Below are 21,004 nucleotides of genomic sequence, written 5' to 3'. Positions count from 1 at the left end.
CTTTACTTTTTCCTTCTCATCCATTTAAAACTCTTGTCAATAATCTAAACTGATTTGAAACATCAATATATGTGAGATTTTAAAAATCAAAATTTCAAAAATGTTTTTCTTCTAGATGTTGATGAGTGTGTCAATTCCATCAATTGTGTTAATGGTTTCTGTGTCAATATCCCTGGTCGATTTGAATGTAACTGTCCACCAGACTTCCAGCTAAACCCAACTGGTACAGATTGTGTGGGTACGTATAATTTAGAGAGAAAATAGTGAAAATTTATTTATCTTTTTAGAATATGAATTCTAATGTGTCCTTTTTGAAAATAATTTTTAAAGCATATAATTTAAATTAATTTTCTTTTGATTTTTGTTAAATTAAATTTGTTACATTTAATATGCAAAAATGACCAGGTTTTCATATCTTCTTTGGGATTTATAATATTTATTTTACTTATCTAATAGAAGTAGAAGGTTGAGTAAATATTCTTTTCTTTTTAAAAATCATTTATTTAAAAAATACAAAATATGAAAGAACAAAATAGAAAAAGAAAAAAGAAAGAAACAAAATAAAACATTGTTTTGTCCAACAGATCATCAGGAAAAATATGCTTTTTAAGAAAGCATATATAATAGTAGAAGACATTGCATTCATTACTGTCCATCTTTGCTTTTTTGTAGATTTTCTTTTTCTGTGCACTTTCATTTTTCTTCTTTTTCCTTTTCATCCCTTCCATTTCCCCCAAGCAAGCTATAATTAAGCACAGATATATTTATGTATATATTTATATGTATATGTGTACACATATTTATGTGTTTTTGCATACATTCTGTATACACACATACTTTTGCACATAAATCTATATACACACATATTTATACATATGCATAAGTGAATTGAATTTTTAAACTAGAAAGCATGGAGATTTTATTTATTCTCTTTTTTTAATTTAATAGTATTGTATTTTTCCAATTACATGTAAATATAGCTTTCAGCCTTTATTTTTATAAGATTTTGAGTTCCAACTTTTTTTCCTACTTTCATCCTCTATCTCTTCCCCTCCCCAAGACAGCAAGCAATCTGACAAGTTATATATGTAGAATCATTTTAAATATATTTCCATTTTACTCATGTTGCGAAAGAAAAATAAGAACAAAAGGGGGAAGCATAAGAAAGAAATGGCAAACAAATTTTTAAAAAGTTAAAAATAGTATCAAAGGATCCACATTCAGTCTTCATAGTTCTCTCTCTGGGTACAGATAGCATTTTCCATCCCAAGCCTATTGGAATTGTCATAGGTTGATATATTGCTGAGAAGAGTTAAGTCTATCAAAGCTGATCATCACATAATTTTGTTACTGTATACAAGGTACTCCTGGTTATGTCTACTTCACTCAGCATCAGTTCATGTAAGTCTTTCCAGGCTTTTCTGAAATTAGCTGTTCATTGTTTCTTATAGAACAATAGTATTTAATTGCATTCATATATCCCAACTTATTGAGCCATCCCCCAATTGATGGACATTGACTCAATTTCCAATTTCTTGCCATCACAAAAAAACTACCAAAAACATTTTTGCACAATCCCAGTTATGACAGTACTGGATCAAAGAATATGAAGAGTTGTATAGCCCTTTGGTCATGGTTCCAAATTTGAGCTTAACTTTTAAACTTTTGCAAAATACTAAAATATCATAAGAGAATGGATAATAGATATCTAGAAAAGTAAAATGGTAATTACAAATGGACAGCATGATCTTATGAAGAATAATCATGCCTTAAATTTTGACAGGTATATTAGTTTACCACAATTTTAGGAAAGCATATAACAAATTTTCTTGTGTTATGGGGAAGAAAAGATGAAAAAATAATCTAGATGATAACAACATAATTTGGTGGATTAGGAACTGATATAATTCTGATTGAATAGATTGAATATTCCAATGGTTTGATGCAAATTGGGAAGGAGATCTCTAGAGAACTGACTAGGGATCATTTGGTCTTAAGATACTGAGAAGTTTATCACTAACAAAAGAGAAGCTACCATACTTGATGAGAAAAAAAAGGAAAAATATTAAGGGAGGGTGAAGAGTTATCTTAATTGGCTATAGATTACATCAGTGAACTATATATCATCAAAAATACAGTCTTAGGTCACATGAGAGATCATGTTCAGTATTAGGGAAGTGCTTATCCTGCCATATTCTATTTTAATCAAACCTCATTTGGAGTACAAGTTCAGGAACATTAAATAAAGAACGTTGAAAACTCAAACATATCTTGGGAAGGGATAACTAGGTTGAGTAAGGCAATTCATGTCATTCAAAGGGACTGGGAATTTGACAGGCGTTAAGTAAAGTTGAAGAATAGTCATGTGGAAAAGCAAATAGTGCATTGATGGTATGTTTTCAATATAAGGAAAAACTTAATAATAATAATTGTTCCAATGTAGATGAATTTACCTCAAGATAGTAAACATAGTTTAGAAGGTATTTCCCCCCAAGCCCAGTTATATTAGATGATATAAGAAATCTTTGCCAATTTCTCACAAAAACAGATGTAAATGTTTATAGTATTCTTCCATAAAGTACAAGTTCTTATATTGTTCTACAGATAATCAAGTTGGTAATTGTTACTTGAAATTTGGTCCCCCCTGCAACACTGAGATTGGTGTTGGAGTTAGTCATTCCTCATGTTCCTGCTCTCTGGGAAAGACTTGGGGAAATTCCTGTGAGAGTTGTCCACCTATGAACAGCAGTAAGTATAAATATATTTGTAATTTTCTAAATGTTGTACTGCCATGTTTGAGATTTTTAATAAATGGGTTGACTAAGGTAGATCTCTCTGCAAAATGACATTTATTGTTACTTGTCATTAGTGTTACTTCCTACTTGTCAATAAATGGGTCATTGGATGGCCTCTCATTATGACAAAGACCCAGGCTCAGAAAAGAGCAGCTAATAATATCATGGGATTTGGAGCAAGATCAAGGGGAAAACCTCCAGATATGAGTTAGCAAGCAGTTCAGTCTTTTGGAGAGCAAATCAGTGGAATAAAGATAATAGCTCCAACCCCCTTTGTGTTCATATGCACTCTCTAAGGTCAGTTAAATTTCTTGAGCAGGAGAGCTGGATTTTTAAACAACCCATTACAGGCAAAGAACCATGACTTAAGAAGTGCAGGACAAAAAAAGTATACAGGATTGATCTTAATCTCCTCAAAACCTTTTGGAGAGAGATTGCCAAAGACAATTTAACACTTCACAAGAAAAGGAAAGGGGAAAAATTAGTTTTATTTTAGTCTTTGTCTATTTTAAATGAGTAGGTGAATATAAAAAAAATCTAGGACTGATGTCAAGACTAACTTAGTGTTGCAGTGAATGATCTGGACTTAAAATGTATTTTAATAATTCTTAAAAAGTGCCATCAAACTTAAAATTTTCATTATGAAATGCAGTAGGTTACTTTTGGTACAGTCCTACTAAATTCTCTATGAATCAGTTAATAATCTTCAAACATATTTGCATCAAAATTCTAAAGGCAATGTAATATTTTCCCTGAAAAAAACAAAATTCATATGTCAGTTCCACACATTAGATTTCAGATTTTTCTGGAACAGGATAAACTTACCTTTTACATTCATATAGACTGAAATATTTCTGTTAATAAAAAGGATAATGAATTCTTAACATTTTTCATATTTATACACTAAAGTAAAATATATTAGCCAGAAACTAGTATAAAGCACAACATTACTTTGTCATAAATAAATCTTGATTATAGCCTTTCTTGAACTTTTATTCTGTTTTGAGATTAATTTCCTTCTTGAAATTAGTCATAGAATGTCTTCAGATTCTTTTAAGTTCCAACATTGACATAAGCTACACCTTTCTACATTCAGCTTTTATTTATAAGGGAGAAAGATGTTTTTCCTTCCATTTTATTTCCATTATGTGACTAGAATTTGTAAGGTTGTAATGCTTTTGACAGTAGATTTTGGAAGCCATGATCACATGACTAGCACAATGATGTGCTAATTACTTTTTCCAAACCACTGATGAAACCCTTCAAAAAAGAGGAATTATCTACCAGATATAAAGTAATTACAGTTAAATCCACAGGAGAAAGAAGAACCCCAGCAAGGTAAAATCATTATAAATTAACACCAAAAGAGTCTCTCTAATCCTTAAAGCACTCGGCACCCTGTATCCCACTTACCTTTATGTGCTACAGGAGAAACTCTGGTTTGTGCAGAAGCCCATCTTTCACCCCTTCTATACCACACTCCTTTGGAGACTCTTATCAAAACAATTTCCCTTACCCACAAAAATTATCAGACATAATCTTGATTTCTTGTTAATTCTAATTTTAGATACTAGTCAAATTCTTTGTACTTCCTAAAGCTTAGTCCAGTTTTAGCATCTTGTTCAAAGGGAATTTGTGTTGGTGGAAGAGGCTTGGGACACCCTGAACATTAAACTACTTTGGATTGCCAGTTATCAGAGACATGGAACACACATTCATTGGAAAACAGGAATCCTGCAAAAGGTTCTTTTGATTTGTTCACAGAAAGTTGCACCCAGAGAGTAGGTGCAACTACTGCTCAGTCCATTGATTTAAGAAGTGGCAATTTAACCTCAACATATGGGAAGTTGTGTAGTTGACCCATCTGAGTAACATTGTGAAAATTAATACACATGGGACACCGAGCAGATTACCAACAATCTCTCAAAAAAAGCTTATTTAGAAATCTGTTGCAACCAAAAATGTGGACTCTCTTCAAATCCCTAGGTCCTTTAAAGTCTTTTTCTGAACTCATTTAACCCCAAACAAGATATTACTGAGGCAAAATTGATCTCAAAGTTTACACACAAGAAGTTCAGGGATGTAATATCTTCTATTTACCAATTCAGCAAATAACATTCCAAGCTCTGAAGTAAGTGCTGAGAATACAAAGAAGGCAAAATAATGTTCTCAGGGAGCTTGCTGTCAAGTATGAACAAGCAATTATGAACAATGTTAAATTGGGAGTAATCTCAGAAGGAAAGAATCAGATTAAAAAGGATTATTTTACAGAAATTGGAACTTTGGTTGAGACTTGAAGGAAAACATGATGGAAATAAGATGGGAAGGAAGAGAATTCCAGACATGGGGGGCATCAAGAGATGAAGGAATGTGAAGAACATCAAAGAGACCAATGTCACTAAAATGAAGAGTACATGGAGGGAAGTAAGGAATGTTAGAAAGATAGAAAAAGTCCAAATTATAAAGAACTTAAAAGCCAAGAAGATTTTATTGAGAAAATAGGTTGATACTGGAGTTTACTGACTGGGGTGTCAAAATAGTCTGATTTGCATTTTAGAAAGATCAGTTTGATAGCTGAGTGAAGGATTGATTAGTTTGAAGAGACTTGTGATAAAAGACCAAACCACAGGTTGTTGCTATATATAGTCCAGGTATGAAATGAAGAGAACCTGTACCAGGATGATTAGGTAGTCAGAAGTCAGAAGCCAGAATGTTGCCAAAGATAGAAATAACAGTGTTTGACAACAGATTGGATAGAGAGGATGAAAGGCAAACCTAGGTTGTTTAGGTTGTGAGCCTAGGCCCCTGAAAAGTTGGTATTATACTAGACCATCATAAATAAGAAAGAGGGAAGGATTTGGTGTGAAAAATTAAGGTTATATTTAGATTAAGATATTTATTATGCATTCAGTTGAAATTAGAAATGTGAAACTGGAGTTTGGGTTAAAGGTAGACAGTCATAGAGATAATTTGAGTCCAAGGGGAATTGATATCACTAAGTAAAAGAAGATAGATGGCAGCATGGCAGCTACATGTTGCACTAGCTAGAGCATCAGCACTGAAGTCAGGAGGATCTCAGTTAAAATTCGTTCTCAGACACTTTTAATATCTTCCTAGCTGTGTGATCCTGGGCAAGCCAGTTAGCCCCAATAGTCTGATGAAAAAGAATGAATAATAAGTAGGGAAGAAAGCACATGTGATTAAGATCCAGCAAAGGAATGGAAGAGGAAAAGCAAAAGAAAATAGTGTCAGAGAAAAACAAGAGAAAAAAGAATATAAAAAGAGGATGAGTGATGGTATCAAAAGCTGCAGAGATTTTTTAAAAATGAGAATTTTGAAAATGCCCCTAGATTTGAAAATCAAGAATATTGTAAAGATTTCATTGTTATGGATAAATCCTGAGTAAGATAACTCTTCTAATGTCAACACATTCTCTGCAACTTTTGGTCTTCAGGGTTGCTTTGAGAACAGAGGAAGATTTAACTTCAATAAGGAAGGAGATCTTACTATCTCAGAATCAGGAATTGAATCCAGGTATTCCTAGCTTTGAGGATGGCTCTATATCTACATAGTGTCATGCTCTCCCTCAAGAACCTTAAAAAGTGCCTCCTCTTAGAAGCAGCCATAGTAGCCAGGAATTGAGTAGCTTGTTTTATAGAACAAACAAATGGCTCAGATTGCTCCAAAAGTTAGCTGCCCCTTTTTAGAAATCGTCTATGTATATTCTTAGCACTTTAGATTGTGACATAGCACTCAAAAAGAGAGACAAAAATTACATGTGGAAACCACATCTGCTACAACTTCCTGAATGAAGGAATGGAATATTTTATATGTGCTAAGAATATGCTAACCCTGGTTTTAAATAAATTGTCCCAGGAGGATATGACAAATAAGAAAAGCTGAATTCAATAATGAAGAAAATATAAGAGAGAGCTGATCTGAATTTATAATATAAAAAAGCAAGAAAATCCATAGATCTCCAGAAAAAGAAAAAAGTTAAAATTTCCAAGATGAATTTTAATTTAACAATTTCCCACAAATGCAAAAGTGTTTATATAATGTAAGAGATCAAAATAATTTCAATTTATCAAGGAAAGAAAAAAATTGATCACTGCAAGTTCATTCCAGAACCATGAAGGACTTGAATATATTCCAAGAAGAAATAAAGTTGCAACACCAAATGATGTAGCCTGAAAATCTGAAATAGATCATCAAAGGAAAAAAAATGGACCAACAAATTGAAACAATTTGACTTGGAACGCCCCAGAAAAACATTGAAATAGTAAGGAAGTATAATTACTGAAAAAAGAATAAAAGTAATTACACTTATTTAGAGATGTTTTATTTTTTTTAAAATAAGGAAAGAAGGATAGATCATCAGTAGGACAAAGACATGAAATTTAAGAAACAGACATAAAAGTGGAAAAATGGAATCAAAGCCCTTTGACTAAACTTTTAAATTTACTTCCCTCTCCCTTTACTCCCTTGTGATGTGTGTGTGTGTGTGTGTGTGTGTGTGTGTGTGTGTGTGTGTGGTTCACTTGTTTCAATTGTGTCCAGCTGTTTCTGACCCCATTAGGGGTTTTGCTGGGCAGATACTGGTGTGGTTTGTCATTCTCTTCTCCAGTTTATTTTACAGATGAAGAAAACGAAGCAAAAAGGATTAAGTGACTTGCTTAAGGTCATGCAGCTAGTAAATGTCTCAGGTCAGATTTGATCCAAGAGAGATGAGTCTTGCTGATATCAGGCCCAGCATTCTCCACTGTACCACCTGATCACCCCAATATATTTTGTGGAATAGAATTGCAAAATTGAAGGATTCCAAAACAGAAAAGAGGTAGAGGAATAGAAGGAAATGAATGATGCATTTGTACCAAGTCCAGTGTTGAACAATGAAGGGATAGTGATTGCAGAGAAAAGATGGAGGAGGGAAGAATTGCATTTGGTAGAGTACTAAGAGCTTACATCAATAAGGGTTGGTGGTCCCACTTTTAAATATTCCCTTGAGAGAGGAACTGTAATCCTACAATGTAAGATGAGGTCTCATTATTGGCTTAGTCTGAAGGGAGTTGGTCCATTTTTGAAATTTACTTTGTCTGAAAGTGTTATGCCTACTTAGCATCCTGGTCAGGAACAAGAAAGGAAGATCTTTAAGGGGTAATTAACAGAATGGTGGAGACATGAACCCTGTTGTGATCTGGTTCAGATGGATCTGAATCTGTCCCTGTTCGGGCGCCAAAATGTGGTGAGCTTTTTCTTCTCAAAAACGCAGCCAGGTGAAAAAGTTCAGATCTTTTATTATCTCCAATATAGCCCGGTTAGCTTAGAGGCCTATCTCTCTGCTTGGTTCCAAGAGCTCTCTCCAAATGTCTTTAAATCCAAAGGTCTGGTCCTTCAGCCTCTGCCTCTGCTTTCTTCAGCCTCCAGCCAGCTCCAGTCTTCATGTCATTCCAGTGAAATCTCGACTTGTAGCGTCTTCCTCTGAAGAACTCTCCGACTGGCCCATTGGCCTATTTATGCTCCTTCCAGAGAGAGGGATTATGGGTTTTCTCCCATAGTGCTCTCTGGCCCAAAGAGCTTCAAGGGAGGTATGAACTCATTGAACTCCAATGAGTAAAGGTGTGAACACAAGCCTTGTATTAATTAGTTCTACTTAGTACCTTGTTTCAGGTTCTGCCCAAAACATCTTCTTGTAAGATTAGATCAACTCTAATTAGTTAACAGTAAGGATTCCAACAAACTCAAAGATAAAATGTCAGTTTCTGTTGTCAAGAGAATTGATCATAGTAAAGTCAAGGGTCATATGATTTGGGATGAATAATTGGTATTACATAATACTTACAAAAAAGGAAAATGAGGCATAATCTGTAAATAAATTAGTAAGTTTCCTCAGGATTCTGACCATATGCCCTTTTCTCTAGCTATACTATTGCTTGGTGCTGTCATCTGAGGCTTTTCTGAAAACACCCTTTATTTCTTATAGCACAATCGTATTTTTTAACAAGCATATACCAACATGTTCAGCTATTCCCCAATTTTTGGACAGTCCCTCAATTTCCAATTATTTGCCACCACTAAAAAAAAGGCAGCTAAAAAGACTCTTATATAGGTACATCATTTTCCCTTTTCTTTGATCACTTTGGAATATACACCTAATAGTGGTATTGTTATGTATAGGTATGAACAGTTTTATAGCTCTTTGAGTATCGCTCTAATTTGTTCTCTGAAATAGTTGGATCAGTTTACACATCTCAAGCAGCAGTGCATTAGTGTCTCAATTTTTCATAATTTTCTTCAACATTTGTAATTTTTCTTTTTCTTCCATATTAACCAATCTGATGGGTGAGAAATGCTACCTTAGAGTATTTAATTCTGATTTAGAGCATTTTTCACATGGTTAAAGAGCTTTGATTTCATCTAAAAAGTGCCTGTAAATATCTTTTGATCATTTATCAACTGGGAATGATTTCTATTTCTAAAGATTTGATTCAATTCTCTATATATTTGAGATAGGAGGCCTTTATCAGAGAAATTTGCTGTAAAATATCCCTCCCTTCCCTCTCCCCCAGTTTTTTGGTTTTTGTATAGCCTCTGTTTCTCTTGGCCCTGGAAATCTGTTGAGATACTCAGGATTTCAAATATTTAATGCTTCCTTGTACCTTGGAATTGACATAAGGACCTCTGTTCCCTTATGAGTAACCACAAGCACTTCTCTCCTCTCTGGAATGGTGACCAGGGTCCCACTATCACAAGCACTAGTGCTCCTTTCGGGAACTGTGAATGAAAACTGTATATAGGCAGTACAACAGAAGCCTGCATCCAGTGTCAGAAAAGGGTCTTCAGTAAACTATCAGTTTTTTTCTAGGCTGAGAGCTCTTGAAGCAGCTGCTATACTATCAGAGAAACTTCAAGGTCTAATTCTGGTGTTGGTTTGCATATGCTCAGTGTCATAGTATCACAGACCTCTTCTGCCAATCTTGTAAGTCATATTGGTCTGGGAAAAAATATCTTATACTGACTTGACAATCTGGCATTCCATAATTTGATTTGAAACATTGTTTTAAAGTTGTTTCAAAGGGAATGTTAAAGTTCAGTTAAATTGCTGGTTCTGTTCTGCCATCTTGGCTTTGCTTATTATAATGAAATATGACTGTGCTTCAAAGGTTATGGACAGACAATTTTCAGATGATGAAATTAAAGCCATTTTTATAGTTATATGAAAAAACTCTAAATCACTATTGATTAGAAAAATGCAAATTTAAACAACTGAAATACCACTTTACATCTCTGATTGGCTAAAATGACAGAAAAAGATAATGATAAATGGGAAGGGATGTGTGAAAACTGATCCAGTCATTCTGGAGAGCCATCTGGAACTATGCCCAAAGGGCTACCAAACTGTGCATACCCTTTGCCCCTGCAGTGCCATTACTGGGTCTGTATCCCAAGGAAATTATAAAAGAAGGAAAAGGACCCACATGTGCAAAAATATTTGTAACAGATCTTTTTGTGGTAGCATAGAATTGGAAAATGAGTAGATGCCCATCATTTGGGGAATAACCTACAAGTTATAGTATATGTAGATAATGGAATATTATTTTTCTAAAAAATGAACAAGCTGAATTTAGGAAGGCTTGAAAAGATTTACATGAAACAATGCTGAGTGAAAATGAGCAGAACCAGGAATACATTGTACACAATAACAGCAAGAATGTGTGATGACCAACTGTGAAAGATTTAGCAGTTCTCAGTGATTCAGTGATTCAAAGCAATCCCAATAGACTTTGGATGGAAAATGCCATCTACATCCAAGAAAAGAACTAAGGAAACTGAATGTAAACCACTACATGGCTATGTTCACTTTTTTTTTCCTGTTTCTCTCTCCCATAGTTTTTCCCTTTTGCTCTAATTTTTCTTTCCCCAAGATTCATAAAACAATGTGTGTTCATAATAAATAAAAACAATATGGAGAGCTAAAATTTACAAAACAAGCATTTTGCCTGTAAATAGATTATTATGCAATAAGAAATTCAGAATAGAATGAATACAGAAAATCATGAAGATTTCATATGAAGTAATGCAAAATGAAACAAGCAGGTCCAGGAAAACAATACACACAATGGCAATAATAAAATTTAATAGAACAACAAAATCCAATCAGAATTGAATGATGCAACATTATATGACAAATTAAGTTTCTTCCCAGTGAAATAAGATTTCCTCTTATTTACTGAGATATATGGTGCATAGAATATTGCATAGGTATGTGCTTTTTCAGTCTGTTGGTTAGTTTGATCTTGCTTTTTAGTAGATTCCAACACTATATCCATCTGGAATTTTATAGAAGTGGTTTGTCATTTCCTTCTCCAACTCATTTTATTGATGAGGGACTGAGGCAAATGGTTAAAATACTTAAAGGTCACATAGCTTGTGATTTGTACTCAGGAAGAAACATCTTCCTCACTTTAGACTCAATACTCTAGTCACTGTACCACTTAGTTGCCTAATTTTATGTAAGACACTTATAAATAACGTACCCATCTATTGTAATTATTCAATAATTGTTTTGATTTATGATTATTTATTGGACTATGTCTTAGAAATATAAATATCACATGTCCTTTTTTGGTTGTTCTTAGATGAATATTATAATTTCTGTCCAGGAGTTGAGAGCTTCAGACCTAATCCTGTCACTATTGTCTTTGAAGGTGAGTTCATTCTTAATAACTATCAATATCTGAACTAGCTGGGAAATAGTCATGCAAAATTAATGTACCATTGAAATCTCCTTCTCACATATCTAGTAAAGTTTTTATGCTGAATTTTTAAATTTGGTTTTCATTCCATTTTAAGGACTATATATGTATTATAGGAATAAGGTTGTAATTAATATCTTGATGAAGAATTACACTTAAGAATTTTTTCCTTTACCCTTTGGGTCTCGATCATTTTAAAATCTTTGAATATTTTGGTTATATGCCTTGTACTATATGGTACTACTAGAAAAGCACTGGTATTTTTAAAATGGGCTTGTTTTTCAAGAGAAAGCTTAGAGTTATTAAAACAACTGTGGTTTTTTTTTCTTATTTTTTAAGCTTAATGCAAAATAAAAATAAATGGAAGAAGATAGAATGTTTAGGGAAAACATTGTCATGTGCCCAACAGAACATAAGGGAGAATTCAAAATATGTAACAATAAATAATAGTAGAAGACATATTCACAACTGTCCATCTTTGCTTCCTTATGAGTTTTCTTTTGTTCTCCACTGTGTACTTTTTACTTTATTCTTTTTCCTCCTCCTCCCAAGCAGGTTACAGTTAAGCGCACATGCCCACACACATGTAGATATATATGCATATACACACACAGATATACATACATGTATGTGTACACTCACATAAAAGCATATACATACATATATACACACATCTAAAACAATATTAATATAGTTCACACATAATTTAGATTTTCCTCTTGATAGAATCATTTTTAAGTTTAACTTTATTGGAGATCAGTGATTACTATGCCTATTTTTTTTTCTAATTCTGCTCTTGATCATTGCTACTGTGTTTATGTATATCTCTTGTTCCCTATCCCTGCTAACTTTTCTATTTTATTTCTATTTCTTAACTTGTCTTACTATTACTTAACTTTCCTGCCATGACCCTCCCCATATTTTCCACCATGGATTCTTCCATTATCTTCATCCCCTATCATTATCTACACACTCCAGTTACTCTACCTACTCTTCTCTACCCCATCTTATCCTATTCATTCCCCCTCTTATTTCTTTGCAGATTTTGGACAAATATGTATTATTCCTTCTACAATCCATTCCAATATGAGTTGGATTTCAGAACCACCAGGTCTCCTCCCCCATCTAATTCCTCTCTATAGGTACTTGATCTTGTACCTCATTCATATCCATAATTACTGTTTTTACCTTTTCCTACATAGCTGTGATTTTTAGAATTATGTCATGATCAACTCTACTCCAATATTTCTTTGGGAGTGTACAATTTCTAATGACAATCTTAAGATGTGGTTTACATTTCCATGTATAAAATAGCTTGTCTTTGAGTCTCCTAAAATTAATCTTTGATGTTAGCTCTTATATGTTAAATTTTCTATTGATTTCAGATTTGTTTGAGACAAAATCCTGAACTCTGATAGTTTATTGAATGTTCATTTTTTTTTCTCATTCAAATTATACTTAATTTTGTTGGATACAGTATTTTTAGCCACAGGCTAAGTTCTTTTGATTGCTGATACATAATTTTCTAGGGCTTGCAATCTTTTATTATAGCCACCAATAAGTCCTATGCAATAGGTCCAGTATATTTGAATTGTTACTTGTAGAATTTACTCTGGTTTGGGAGTTTCAAAATATAGCAATGATATTACTTTGTTTTCTTTGCAGGTTATCCTTGAGGTGGTGATTGTTGAATTTATTTCTATTTTCCCCTCTTGTTCTATCATTTCAGGGACAATAAGGGCATCCAATTATTCTCTCTCTCTCTCTCTCTCTCTCTCTCTCTCTCTCTCTCTCTCTTTTTGATTTGTTTTTCAGACCTGTTTTTTTTTCCTTAATGGTATATATTTTTTAAATTTTGCTTTGTTTCTCAAAACTTCAGTGTTTTCCCTTTGCCCAATTTTAATTTTCAAAGAGTTTAATTTTCAAACAGTTTGCCTTGTTGTCCCCAAAGAACCCCATTTTGCCCCATGTCTTATGTTTTTCATTATCTACTTTAGCTATTTTGTTTTATCTGTGGGAGAAATCTGGAGAGGTGGAATTTTCTGATCTACTCTATCATCTTTCCACATTCCTCCTTTAGAATTTTAGTTTCTTAAAGACAATTCTGCTTGCTCTCATATTCAATTTTGACTTCAACTCAATAATCATTTATAATGACTAAGCAAGATATTTATAGCAATTGATGAGATTTATGTATTGTCCATTCTCCTGTATATGAGATCTTTGTACTGTCCATTCTGATGTGTATAGTTTTTAATTTTTACTATGTGTATAGCCAAACCAAATCATTTGAATGATTTTTATTTGGAGATTCAGAAATGTGAATTGTATAAACTAGCTGTAACATATCAAAAGCAAAAAAAAAAAATGCTGGAGATACCAGATTAAAAAAAATGTTATCAAATAAATTTATGTCCAGAAAAAACTTACATCAGTAAGGTAAGGAGAACAAGAACTAACCTACAAACAGTACACATATTCTGTGGTATGTTACATGTGAAGAGATATAGAAGGTCTACTATATATTCTGTAGATTACTGTTGGCTGATTTATGGGAAAATCATATAAAAGTTGGTCAGGTATGGATTGGTGTCAATGGAGGGAATTCTTCCATAAATCACAGTTCATTGAAGCAGATAAAAAGTCAGACAAAAATTCTTATTACAAAGTAGTTGCATCAAAGCATTATCTGAATGATATGGAAAATTTTTTTTACCATCACTACCAAATTTGAACAATCCTCCCAAATCCAACACCATTCTAAGATTATAAAAAAGCTAAAATAATCAATGGTCTAGAAAATCATGTCAATTCAATATGCATTAATTTAAAAGTATAATAAATTATGTATATATGTCAGAATCATTCTCCTCTTGGATTATGACAATTTTTTTCAACTATAATTATTTGTTTTATAGATATTGATGAATGCCAAGAATTACCAGGTCTCTGCCAGGGTGGAAACTGTATTAACACTTTTGGAAGCTTCCAATGCGTATGTCCACATGGCTACTACCTCAGTGAGGAAACTCATATATGTGAAGGTAGAGCAAATTCTTAAATAAAACACTTATAGAAAAATTAGAGATTATTTCCAGAAAAAATGTCCAGTTTGTAAATTGCAGGAGAGAACAATGTTTATCTGGGTCTGTCTTTATTTCTTTCTAAAAACTTGTTGGATCTTCAAAATTACATAGAATATTTAATTTTTTTCTGAAATATTCATTTAAATAGTTCATGACCACTTACTTTGAATTGCCAGAGCAGTTTGGAAATACTTTGTCATTGTTGCTGTTGTCATTGATTTGTTTAGTCCCTTTTTTTTTAAGCTATGTCAGACTCTTCATGAATCCTTTTGAGGTTTTTCTTGGCAAAGACGCTGCAGTGGTTAGTCATTTTTTTTTAGTTCATTTCACATACGAGGAATTGAGGCAATTTGGGTTAAGTGACTTGCTAGTCACATAGCTAGTAAATGCATCAAAGTAGATTTAAATTCAAAAAATTTAGTCTGATACCAAGTCCCATGCTCTTATCTATTGCACTTATCTGTCCCACTTTGATCAGAATCACTAAAAAGAAGATAAAACATATTAATTCAAAATATGAGAATAACGACTATGTATCAACATAAAAATTAGGTTTAAGTTCCAGATCTGACATACTGGCTTTGTTGACCTTAAGAAAGTCTTGACCTAGAAAGTTCCCAAAGACTTTTAAAGTTGTAGGACAATTGCTGATCTGAATCGATGGAAGACTTCATGCCAATAAATATTTCCTATTCTCTGAATTCAGCAGGTCTATGTTCTCTTTTCATTTTGAGAGTTCAACCTTTAGAACCTTTATGATCTCCATGATCCAATGATTCATTCTTCCAAAGGTGATCAAAGTGAGCCCCAAATTACAGGATTCTTCTTGAGAGAGAGTTATAAGATCTTTTTATTAAACAAAAGTATAATTTGGTAGCTGCTAAAGAAGACTGATTCCACATTCAAATTTCAAGGTCCTAGTGGAAAGTTTGTGAAGTACAAATTCCCTCACATCCCCAAAACATTAGATGCCTACTTGTTTTTCAAAACAGTAACATGTCTGTAGGCAACAAGTATAAAGTAGTGTATAAAAATATAATCAAGTTTATGAGAAGCCAGAGTGGATAACAAAATAGAGCATAATAGAATCCCTAAAACAGTTTCTCAGCCAAGGACAATGATTTTCCATTGTTAAGGCTCTATTTCCATTTAGGCTGCTGCAGGGATAGCCTATTTTCTACTTCTTTAAATAATCTGCCTTATTTTCTTGATGGGCCCTGGCCCACCATGATACTTCACTTATGTTCCTCTTCCATGTCAGTATGGAATCTTTTGGATAGGAAGTCAAAGTTCTTCCATCAAGTTTCTATTCAGGACTATATTAGAATATCAAAATTCTACATGGATGCATTTCTTTTTGCAAGCATGAAAGTTTAGCAAATATAATACTACATATAGATTATTTTAACTCTCACACATTGTATATTTATAACTAGAAGAGTGAGGGAAGGAATAAAAGACCCTGGACAGAAAAATGGTTTAGTGAAAAATGGCTTTATCTTATAAATCATTGGTCTACAAACTATTTTTTAAATCATGCTCCTCATTTATAAAGCATTTTTGAGCAGCAAACCTAAGAATGTGCATGCATATATTTATAGATTATATGTTAATGTGTAATATAAATATACTACTGAAGTAAAACAAATAAATTACAAAATTACAGAAGAGTTAGAAATAGGAATGGAACTTGTCATTTCATTAATACAGAGAGTAGGTAAAGAAGAAAATTATCTTATCAATGCAGGTCTACTCTTTATTTGTCACTTTTTAATAGTTAATTTTTTGTCTAATTATATTTGGAATTATATGTAAAAACAGAAGTTTGATATAGGTTTTGCATGTACAGTCATGCCAAATATATTTCTATGTTAATCATGTAGTAAAAGAAAACAGACAACAAAAACAAGAAAAATAAAGAATAAGTGTATTTGATCTGCATTCAGAATCCATCAGTTCTTTGAAGTTGGAGAGCATTTTTCAGCAGAAAGAAATTTTTCATGATTTCAGCTCAGATAGAGCAAATCTATCAGAATTGTCTTAGTTCATTGTATCACTGAAAATAGCGAAGTTATTCATAGGGGATCACCATATAATATTGAAGCAACTGTATACAAATGTACTCCTGGTTTGGTTCTTTTCACATTGCATCAGTTCATGTAAATCTTTTCAGGTTTTTCTGAGACCAACCTGCTTATCATTTCTTATAGTACAATAATATCCTATCACAATCAAATGTGACAACTTGTTCCCCAATTTATGGATATCCCTTCAATTTCCAGTTTCTTTATCATGTTTAAAAGAATTACTAGAAATTTTTTTTCATATAGATCTTTGTAGATGGAGTTCTGAAATGATCCAACCATTCTGGGGAACAATTTGGAACTATAACCAAAGAGCTATAAAACTGTGCATACCCTTTGATCCAGCAGTGCCACTGGATTCCAAAGAAATCAAAAAATAGGGAGAGGGACCTACATGTGGAAAAATGTTTCTAACACCTCTTTTTCTGGTGGCAAAATTGGAAATGAGTACATGCTCATCAATCAGGTATTGGCCAAATAATTTATGGTATATGAAAGTAATGGGATATTATTTTTCTATAAAAAAATGATGAACAGGCTGACTTTAGAAAAACCTGGGAAGATTTACATGAATTGATGCTAAGTGAAACAAGTAGAACCAAGAAACATTATATACAGCAACAGCAAGTTTGTGTGATGATCAACTATGATAGGCTTGTTTCTTCTCAGCAGTTCAATGATCCAAGGCAATCCCAATAAAATTTGGATGGAAAATGCCATTCACATCCAGAGAAAGAACTATGAAGACTGGATATAAAACAACACATATAATGTTCACTTTTTCCCCCTCTTGTGGTTTTTCTCTTTTTGTTCTAATTTTTTTCTCCCAACATGATTGATAAGAAAATATGTAAAAAAAAAAAAAAAAAAAAAAAAACCTGAATGTACATATATAACCAAAAAAATTTTCTTTATGTAACTGTGGAAAATAAAAATTGACAAGAAATTTAAAATAAAATAATATAAAATTTGTACTTCTCTAATCAAAATAATTAGGCACTTCTTCACATGATTGCTTTGATTTTTTCATCTGAAAACTGACTGTTCATATACTTTGATCATTTATAAACAGGGGGATGTCTTGTGTATCCTTATAAATTTGACTCAATGCTCTATATATTTGAGCAATGAGTCTTTGTCAGAGACACTTGCTGCTTAAATTTTTTTTTAGCCTTTTTGCTTTCTTTTTAACCTTGGTTGTATTGGTTTTGTTTGTGCAAAAGCTTTTAATTTAATACAATCAAGATCTGTTTTACATTTCAATTTGCATTTTTCTCATATCTCTCATATGGTCATGTACCTGTAACTCACCCACCTTTTCCTTTAAGAATTTGGATGCTAAACTACTTAGTGCATATATTGATATTACTTCATTGTCTCTGATACCTTTTAGTGAAATGTAGTTTCCTTCCTGTTTTCTTTTAATTAGATCTGTTTTTGCTTTTGCTTTGTTTGAGATCAAGATTGCCACCTCTGCTTTTTTATTTAAAAGTTAAATCTCTTTGTTTTCATTTCCCTTTTAAACTCTTTAGGTTTCTCTTAGATCTTGATATTAGAGATTAAATTTTTAAAATCTTAATCTTCTCCTTGTGAAAGCTTGAAATCCTTCTATTTCACTAAATGATCATTTTTTTCCTTTGATATATTATGCATAATTTCAGTCAGTAGATGTTTTTAGTTGTAATCCCAGCTCCTGTGCTTTCTCGTATATCATACTCCATGACCTCCAGTCCTTTTAATTTTACAGATGCCAAATCCTATGTAATCCTGATTGTGACTCCCTGATTATCTTTGAATTGTTTCTTTCTGGCCACTTGTAGTATTTTTTTTCCTTGATCTGATAGTTTTGAAATTTGGCTATAATGTTTCTTGGAGTTTTTATTTTGGAATCTCTTTCCTGAGGTGATAAGTGGATTCAATATCCATTTTGCCTTCTGGTTCCAGGATAGCAAGGCAGTTTTCTTTGATAATTTCTTGAAAGATGCTATCCAAATTTTTTTTTTTGGTTATGGCCTTCAGGTAGTTCAGTGATTGCTGACATTTAGGCTACACTGAAGCTCATGGCTGTCTGCCACTTGAGGTTGTGAGGTCTAGTTGCTGGAGATAGCTTGTTTGCCCTGTGCTATGCTGAAACACATGAATTTCTGGCTGCTGACAGTTATCTGTTTGCCCAGGCTAACTCAGTGGCACTTGGTGGTTTTTAGAACTGGAATCTTGTCTTGACTGTACTGAGTCATGTGAAGAGGGTGGGGGCCATTCTGATATTGGTGTTTGATGGTCAACCACACTGGGACACAGGGTCTCTGGCTGGTTTGCTGAGTGGGGCTTGCTGCTGGTTTAGTAAGACATTTATTGTCCTAGATCACTTTCTCCTTTTCCCCAAATGAGACATATATCTTTTCAGTCTTTCAAGTTTCTTGGATTAAAAGATTGTTTCATCTTTTTTTTTTTTTTTTTTTTTTTGCTGGTTCTGCTGTTTTTTTATTTGATTGTTTTTGTTTATTCTGTTTTTGTTCTCCCAGGATTTGTTTCAGGGAACTATTTTATGGTAGTTGGAAGGTGAATATGGGAGAATTATGGCACTGTACTGTTAATTCTGCCATCTTCACTTCTTAACTTTTAAGTTAAGTGATCTTGGCTTCCAGAGTGGAAGAAGTATTGTCTCAAGCTTCAATGTTTTTGTGCAGCTGTTTTCAAAGATTATTCTGAGGACTTGTAATTTTTCCATTCTTTCAAGCTGGCATGATATAGAAAAAGTGTGTTTATTACCTTCTTGACTTGTGCTCTCTTCTATTAAAGACAACTGGATCCTTACCAGCCTTGGTCTGTAACCACAATCTTTACTCTGTGACTGAGACCTGGATTTAAGTAAGGGTAGTACTGCCTCTCATGTCAAAAAAGACACCCATGTAATCCTCTTTCTATTTTTTATGGATTGACAGGTCCATAAACTGCAACTTGCACCATTGATTCAGTTGTCCCTGAGGCCTACTGCTGATTACTTGAAGTGCTGCAGCCTATCCTGGATCATACTCAACTCTTATTCCTATGCAACATATCTTTGCTGCTGAGCTTCCAAGTTGCCTTGGAAAATTACTTTATTGTGTTCTTTTGTGGGTCGTGCCATTCCAGTGTTTATTTTGAGGCAATTATCAAAGTTATTTGGAAGAGTTTGAGGAAAGCTTAGGTTGAGTCCCTGCCTATTTTCTTCCATATTCTACTTGCAACTTTTAATTTTAAAGGTGATCTGCTAAGTTAAGTGAAATGCCCATAACCAATGTGTGTCAGAAGCAGTACTTGAAAAACCAAGTCTGACCTGGCCTTTGAAATTCACTTTCTGTCTGTTATGTCACAATGTCTTTCATCATAAAAATAGACATTTTTAAAGGATAAGATAGAAGATAAGATGAAATAACATATATCTTATAGGAAATTTGGGAATCACTGGAGTTTGAGTAGGAGTGCTATTGTCCAAGGACTACGACAAGTGCTATGTTATTCTATCATGAATATATTATGTCCATTATGACCCTCTAATATATGAATGTGGCAGAATGGGTGGAGAGCTAGCTTTCAGATCAGGAAGACTTAATTTCAAGTCCAATGCTTCACCCATCTTACTAAAATTGTAAAATATAGAAGACTTCTGTCAGTTAAGAGATTTTCACACTAGGAGCTCCCCTCTCCAAAGAAATTTTCATACGAAGAGCTCCTTATTCCAAAGAAATACACATATATCTTAATGCTAGGAAATCTCTTTTTTCAATAATTATTATTCAATAATCTCTGGTTAGCAATTATAACTTATTCTTTTTTTAGATTTTGATGAAAGTTTTGTGCATCCTGGTGTCTGTCGACCTGACACCTGCTATAATACGTTGGGAAATTACACCTGCATTTGTCCTCCTGAATATATGCAAATTAATGGTGGACATAACTGTATGGGTATGTAAAGTTCTATGTAATATATACCATTAATTTTGATTTTAAGATTTTATCTCATTTCTTGGAAGCTATTCAAAAAAACTGATAAATCTTTATAATTGATGTCAAATTTGGAAGGTAAATCTTGTATGTGTGAAATTTGAAAGCTATTCTCATAATATAGTTTATAAAGTTGCCTACAAATAATTGTTTATTTTCATATACAACAATATGTATTAAAAGATTACATCACTAAATTAGAGATAGCAAGATTCTTCTCAAATCACATTTATGTTCTAGTTATAAGATACGAATTTTTACCTTAAGATTAAATCCTTGAAATCATAATATTATAAATT

The 21,004-nt window shown here is 33.0% G+C and overlaps 1 protein-coding gene across 1 annotated transcript in view; it reads left to right on the top strand.

Moving 5' to 3' along the window:
* Positions 1-21,004, top strand: part of LOC127544802 (fibrillin-2-like) — a 158,874-nt gene that overhangs the window by 37,105 nt on the left and 100,765 nt on the right. Inside the window, 5 exon segments of the mRNA XM_051971640.1 lie at positions 116-238; positions 2,605-2,748; positions 11,435-11,503; positions 14,470-14,595; positions 20,541-20,666. Coding sequence (XP_051827600.1) covers positions 116-238; positions 2,605-2,748; positions 11,435-11,503; positions 14,470-14,595; positions 20,541-20,666 — 588 coding nt within the window.

This window comes from Antechinus flavipes, chromosome 1 (genome assembly GCF_016432865.1).
Source record: "Antechinus flavipes isolate AdamAnt ecotype Samford, QLD, Australia chromosome 1, AdamAnt_v2, whole genome shotgun sequence".
NCBI classification, from domain to species: Eukaryota; Metazoa; Chordata; class Mammalia; order Dasyuromorphia; family Dasyuridae; genus Antechinus; species Antechinus flavipes.
This window is presented reverse-complemented; position numbering and strand designations above follow the sequence as displayed.